Raw genomic sequence first — 7,230 nt, 5'->3', positions numbered from 1 at the left:
ATTGACAGTCTTGGAAACTGCTCCTTCTTTTTCACTATTGGACATGGGGTGGCCAAACGGGAACCTCAGTGCCAACAGCACTGCTTATTTGGGAATACTAAGGAAAGATTGTGCATAATGGAACTTAGCAGCTTGCATTGTGCCATACTCGCTCATTTTGTGTTAGATTTGGCTCATTCTTTCATTGGCAGTTTTTGTTGGACTTTCTTAATTGTTATTCACATCTGCAGTGACTGTCAAATAAAGGCCACCCAGGTTAATGGTGTTTACCATTTGCAAGTGAGAAGAAGTGAACCTATATTTAATGAACAAAATGTTGTGTAAAGTGTGTCACTGTACTGGCAATATTGTGCTGCAACCTGTGTTGTTATCATCTTGATGCCTGTGTGTGTTTATTTCTCTCCTACTTCTTGTCATGACCTCGGTGACCTTGTGCTTCAGCATTGCAGTGCCAAACTGTGGGAAGGAAAGCATGTAAAAATTCATGTCTCATTAGAGTTCATCCAAATGGAAGGAAGAATTGGGACAAAACCCAACTGGAATCTTTGTGGAGACAAATGTTGGGTTCTAAACAGATTATCTGCATCCTCTCTAACCTTCCTGTCCCTATGTTTCCATGGCCAGACTTGGGTTTGACTTTCAGATGCAGAGATCAAGGCAAGCACCTTCACGCCCTGACAGCTGGAAAAGAGCCATCATTTTAGTCTGTCTGAAGTGATGAAATCTATCAAGCTTCACTTTGTGCTAAAATCTTTAGCAATCTTTGCATTTTCTGATACTGGCAACATAAATAGTGTTTAGTAGAATAAGTAATGATAAGCCATATGAAGGTTAGGAAAAAAGAAGGTGGTTTATATACCATATTTTTTATGCCAACTATTTAGGATGGAAAACTTTTGCTTTCTTAAGGAGCAGTACTTCTGGATCTGAAACCTGTTCTTACGTTGCTGCCTTCTCTGGCAGATAGACAGGCAGATAGACACAGTCACCTCTGGCACCTGTTTTTCAGTTGTGTTTTGATTGTTTATTTTTAGCAATAAACTATTTCTGGACTGTAGGGAGATAGTGATCCAGACCGGGAGAGGCAGGAGGGCTGCCTGAGCCCCACTCAGTGCGGGAACATGGACAGGAGATTTGGATGCCCGCAGGCTCCATCCCACGGCGGGCGGGAGGCGGCCTGGGAATGCACAGGCACACTTCACAGCTGCCAAAATCCCGCAAGGTTTGTTCCAAAGCCACACTTCTTGCATAACCAGGAAGGAATTAATCAACCTACCAAAGAAACTGGGTTCAAGGCTTTCTGCATAAAATAGCCGCAATAGGAGTGCAGTGAATGTTGTAAAAGCAAGGCGAAAGAAACACGCTTTGGTGAAGGACAAGAATTTGAAGAGGTAAAGCCACTTGGCAGGTGCTGAAACGCGGGGTGTCAATGGGAGGGGAGCAGAGGAAAGGGAGGCCGTGCAGCAAACGCGGGCGAAAGCCCTGCAGGGTGATGATGGCCCATGAGAGCATCCCGTGCAGCACACGGCGCCGCGGAGCGCGGCTCTCTCTGCTCGGAGCCCCGGGAGCGCCGGCGGGGCCCCGGCCGGGCGGCGCTGAGCGGGAGCGCCCTCTGCTGCGCGCGGCGGGGAACGGCGCCGCGGGCTGAGACTGCGCCCGGAGGAGCCCGAGGAGCCCGAGGAGCCCGTGCAAATGGACTGAACGTGTTCGTTCTACCGCTGTGGTGTTCTGCATTATCTTCATTACAACGAGCTTTCGCCAAGAAAAGGGAGTTGAAAATCTTTAACAGAATTGTTCAGGAGGCTCCCTCTCTGCAAACAATAGCAAAAATTCTATAATGTGCTTATGCTTCAGTATGTGCAGACACAGGTAGACCCACCGTGTTGATTAATTGGAAGTGTAACAAGTGTAGTCATTCTTCCCTCTTTCACATTTAGGATCCTGGAATTTTCATGGGAAAGGTCTAGGGATGTTTCTTTCAATATTGTTCTAGTAACTACTAGAAGTAAGGAACCTACTGTTAATGCTTGTTGGGGAATTGTTTCATGTCCTGATATTTCCTGATTTTTATAAATCATGGTTTCCCTTTCCAGTGATTCTTTCTTGCTGTTGTTACTCAGGTACAGACCTAACACCTGGACCCTGTTGTGTCTGCCACCGGCTATGTCTTCAAGGAAGTGTAAAGCTCATTAGCTTGTTTTCCAATCTCAGATGTGTTCAATATGTGCCCACACCATGTAGCCATCCAGCACTGAGCCTGTCCAGTCAGCAAGACATCCTACTCCTACAGTGTGCTCTGCTTAATCCAACCAATCAATACTGACAACACTGAGAATCAGGAAAGAAATATCAGGTAATTAATGCTGAGCACCTTCTAATTACTGCTACATAAAAAGCACAACATGTTAGGTTGGTTTTCGTTTTGTTCAAAGATTTCACAGAACAAACTGGGACTTTGCAAGACCAGGCCTGGAGGGGAGGTTGGTACCACACTGAGGCTGACAGGGAAGGGGGACCCTGAAGGTAAATTTGGCATTGAAAAATGCTGAGTTTGCACATCCTACATTCCTTTTAGAAACGAGTCCTATTGCCATGACAGCTTTTTAAAAGGAGGTGTCGGTAAAATACATCACCCAAGGGTTGTCACTAGTTTAAAATGCCAGTGGAGACTTGGGAGAAGCAAATCTGCTTTGGGATTTTCTAGTATTTGAGGCACAAAGCTCATGGAATGTTTTATTTATCTCGTAAAATGGTGCACAAGAATTTTTTTGTGGCTTCCCTTTTTCCTCTGTAAAATAAACATCTTCAGTAAAGAAGTCCAGGTCCAAACAGGATTGGGGAAAGTTAAGAAACACAGCTGGGCTGCATGTTATAATAAAACAGCGCAAAATCCAACCACAAAGAGCAGGTGGAAGATGATATCTGCAAGAGAAGCACAGGCTATATGTGAGTACTTCCCTGTCAGCTCCCTTTCGCCTTCTCTTCCCACCCCGTTCAATAAAATTACTTGCCCTAATGTGTCTCTGTCAACATATCAAATGCTAATAAATAGACTTTGAAAGGTGTGTTTCAAACCCTTTCCAATCAGAAATGCTTTCAGACACCCCTGTTAATCCAGTAAAACATGATTGTTCCTTTTTGGGAAGAGGGTGTGACAATTAGAGAAAGTATTGGAATTTATTGCTATGATTTTATTGTCCAGTGTGAGGGATGTGCCAAAAGAAGGAAAACAAAGTATATAACACTGGGAAATAAAATCTGATCTTGAAATATTCACTCTTCCTCAAATTTACTAATATTTCAGGTTTTTTCTTTGAGCTATGGATTTTATGTTGACAAAGACACTCAAAATCCATGTCTGGGATTGATACTTTCATTGTCATACTTTGCTGTTTACCTGAGAGTGTGTAAAATCTGGATAAACCTTTGCCTGTATAAAAGAGGAGGAAAAATATTACATCAGGATGATGTTTAAAACAGGGCAAAGTGCACCAGTGGGCTTTGTAAAAGCAGAACAGAAAATATTTGCCACATTTTGAAATTCTGAATATTTCTTCCTCTTGGATTTCCTGTCTGAAGTGATAAAAGGATCCTCAGTTCTTTTACCTTTGAACATCGATGGGGGTTTACTAGTACAACATAATGGACTATATTAATTCTACTCTATGTGTATTTGTAATTTTAAATTGGCTTTCATATTGGTGTGGATGCAGCTGATAAACTAGTATAAAGGGCTCTAGTGAAAACATTATTTGTTCCAAGGACTTGTTTCAAAAGATGAACCAGCTCAGAGAGAAATCCCTATTGCCTGCAGGAGGCATCAGTTCGAGGGAACAGTTGCTCTACAGTGGGGAAGTCCGATGGCAGTGCAGTCAGTGTGTCAGGCGGGATAGGCACGAAGCATCCCCACAGCACATGACGGTGTGTACGGACACTCAGTGTAAAGAAAAACTTTCCTGCTGCTCCCGACCTCTCTCCCACTCCCGTGCAACCTGTCAGAGCGTGTCTGAGCTGCTCTGAGGTCACAGGCAGCTGAGCAGAGCTTTCACTGCCAGCTCAGTGTGTGAGTGGTTTGGCCATTTATCATAAACACCTAAGGGGTGCCTTGACTTGGCAAATGAGGAGAGTTTCACTGAGCCGGAGCTTGGAGGGGACCAACTTCTGTTCTAGACTCCTGCTGCCCCAGGGGAAAGGGGTCTGGCAGAGGGCTTTGGCTCCCTCTGCTTGCTCCTATGCTGCCAGCTTCACTGCTTCCCGAAGGGAGAAGCACCCCACGAACCCAGTCACTTACTGCGCACAGTGATCTCCGCCACTAAAACACCTCCGGTTTGTTCCGCGCGCTGCTTGCGTTTGTCACATGTCTCAAGAGAGCAGAGAGAAAGCCATGTATACCAAAAGATGTAAGAATTATTAAAAAAAAAAAAATCCAGGCCCAATTCTCATGTTTCCAACCAAGGAAATTGCTGCATATTTTCTAGGGATTTTTTTGTTTCTGCCTGTATTTCGAATTATTGGGGTTTTAGTGCAGGAGAGTTTTAAGGAGAGTCTTTATTGTCCATTTTCTGAAGATTTTGGTGGGCTGCCTTTCCCACCCTCCCTTAAACAAAACTCCTGTCAAGATGGGGGAAATTGAGCTCCATCCGTTTAACCCCTGACCTCTGTGAAGGCTTCTGTGGTTGTTTATTGCTAATGGTAATTGTTGTCCCTTGGGTAGAAACAGGAAGCACCAAATCCTTTCCATATAGACCAGCTCATGTCCAGCACTAATGATGCCTGTCACAGCTGACAAAGTCTGTATTGGAGGCAGTGCTCCGCAGATTAAAGGTCCTTGTCCATCTCCTGACCTTTGTAGATCCCCAGCTGTGGGCATTTTTATTACAAACTCAGCATGTGGTAATTACGGTTATGATTTGCTTGTAAGCACAGACCACCAGCTTGGTTCAACCTTAATTGCAGAAGACCACCAGCTGCTTTTTTGAGTCGGAAGTGGACTCAAGGGATGTCAGCCTGATCGAGCAATTATCCTGCACTGGAGGGTGAGGTGGGAATTCCACACAGTGCCTGAAAGGATGATGTAGATGTTTGACAGTACTTCCAGAAGGGCACATATGAAGTAATGGGTTTGTGTTTTCTTTTAACTCTGATCTGTGGCTGGATAAAAAGTTGAAGAAATCTTGAAAAACAGACAACAAAATCTAAGAGTTTTTTCTGGTGCCTTTGAAACTTAGAATTTCTAACAATGTGTTTTTGTCAAACATGCAAATTTTGCACAAGTCAGTTCCCCCTTCTTACCACTGAAGCTCTATAATACGAAATGCTGCCTTGGTTTGGCTCCTGGACTGAGAAAGGGGTTAGAAAGAAAAACTGGGCTCACCAGGAGTGATGCTTTCTCTTCTCCAGCAAGAAACATTTGCTGTTGAAATGACAGCATGTTGGCCAAGGAGTATTTTGGGCTTTCATTTCAGGTTAAATAAAATTTGATTTCATTTTATAGCAATGACATGTTCATTGCATGAGAGAAAGAATAGCAAAGCTCTGATTTGGTGAAGGGTGGAGAGAGAAGTCTTTAAAGAAAGACATTTTGTGGGCACCTGCCCATATTAAATTATGTGCCTGTGTAGCACCTTCACCTCACTCCCACCTAAGAATACAGGAATTCTCTGTTCTACCTCAGTTCCTGCTCCAGAGACAATTTATGTATTTTATGCAGAATAGAATGTCTGCAAGAGCAATAACTTACTGCAGCATGGCAGGGAGGACTTTCCTTGGGAAGGGGGACTGAGAGCTTTGGGCCAGGTTCTCCCACTATCCCCAGGGTGCTCTTAGCACTGAGATACTTGGTAAAACGGAAAAAGCTCAACTTTCTCCTTTTTTCCAGGCTTGTGTTTAACTGTAGCTGTTTGTCAGACAGGACTGTAGTCTGGGATATTGACAAGAGCTGAGTTTTTCAATGGCTACCTTATTTCTCAATCCATTTAAACAAGTTTCCCAGTGTTGCCTGTGGCATGACAGGGGTCGGGGTGCACAGCTGGGCCACTCGGGTTCACACACTGCAGTGCCTCCATCTGCTGAGAGCCCTGGCACTGGCTCTACAGCTGGCATGCCCTCAGGAAGGGCTGGACATCCTCTGTCTGAGTGCAGCACTGTGTGTTCTGCAGCAGGGAGGCCTTACCACGGGGCAGGAGAACTTCTCGCTGTCGCAGACGTGCGTCTCGCAGTGCAGCCAGACCTTGGACAGCTTGGGGATGTTGCGGAAGCGGAAGGCGTTGAACTGGAACGTGGCCCGGTTTGTTTTCCCGTTCTCGTGCACAAGGATGGAGTAGTCCGTGGCACACCTGGGTTGTGTGTGGAGAAGCAGTGTCAGAGCCCCCATGGCTTCAGTGAAACGTCTCCTGAGGTGACAGTCTGATGAAAGCATTTGCCCTGCTGTGGGCCAGCTTTTCCTTTGCTCCCTTATACCCCACCACCAGCTTTCCAGTCGTCCTTGGGGCTGGGCTGAGTAGAGGTGCTCCCCTGGGTCCCACCAGCACCTACCCCTTGGTGATCAAAGGCCAGTGGATCTGGTAGAAATACTCTGAGGAGGGAGTTGCCCAGCAGTTGTTGAGAACAACTTTAAACCTGGGGAGATACAAACCCCAGATTAGCAAGGAATGTCCCAGTTGCCAGTTTATTACTCATTCCTCCTTCCCTTGCCTACCTGTCGCTTAAGCCCTTAGCTTCCACTCCAGCAAATATGTCAGAACCAATTTCTGATGTTTCAACGACAAAGGGGGCTTCCTTTATACTTGAGAACTTGGCATTCTTTGAAAGACAAAGACAAAGGCATCACACATCACTCATAACATGCAAAGCAAGGCATGATTCAACTTCAGACACCACTGGAGAGACTGACCCCAGAAATCTGGGTTCTTATTACCTGCAGCCTCCAAACTCTGCAACAGTAGTAGGACTACTGCAAACCCAAGATGATGTTTAAAAATACTTTTGTTAATATTTGGTGTATAATGATGATACGTGACAGAACTTGATGCTGTTTGGGTTGTAGTATGTATTGTATCACAGCATGGGTGGGAAGCAAGCTTGCTGCTGCTGCTTGTGGTGGTGGGGAAAGTTGGTGAGAGAGTGGAGATGACTGTATAGAATGGGAATGGAGTTGGGACATGGCCACGTGTTGGGCAAAAGGAATGAAGACAAGCAGAAATCACAAGAAAAAAGCCAGCCTGCTGAACA

The 7,230-nt window shown here is 45.2% G+C and overlaps 1 protein-coding gene across 1 annotated transcript in view; it reads right to left on the bottom strand.

Moving 5' to 3' along the window:
• Positions 1 to 2,719: 2,719 nt before the first annotated feature.
• TECTB (tectorin beta) overlaps positions 2,720 to 7,230 on the bottom strand; it is an 8,142-nt gene continuing 3,631 nt past the window's right edge. The window contains exons 5-8 of the mRNA XM_017735177.1: positions 6,698 to 6,801; positions 6,535 to 6,618; positions 6,173 to 6,335; positions 2,720 to 4,361 (exon numbers count right to left, since the gene is read on the bottom strand). Coding sequence (XP_017590666.1) covers positions 4,284 to 4,361; positions 6,173 to 6,335; positions 6,535 to 6,618; positions 6,698 to 6,801 — 429 coding nt within the window. The 3' untranslated portion in view covers positions 2,720 to 4,283. The remainder of the gene's footprint in view (positions 4,362 to 6,172; positions 6,336 to 6,534; positions 6,619 to 6,697; positions 6,802 to 7,230) is intronic.

This window comes from Corvus brachyrhynchos, unplaced genomic scaffold (genome assembly GCF_000691975.1).
Source record: "Corvus brachyrhynchos isolate BGI_N302 unplaced genomic scaffold, ASM69197v1 scaffold705, whole genome shotgun sequence".
NCBI classification, from domain to species: Eukaryota; Metazoa; Chordata; class Aves; order Passeriformes; family Corvidae; genus Corvus; species Corvus brachyrhynchos.
Note: the sequence above shows the minus strand (reverse complement) of the source record. Positions and strands in the feature narration are given on the sequence as shown.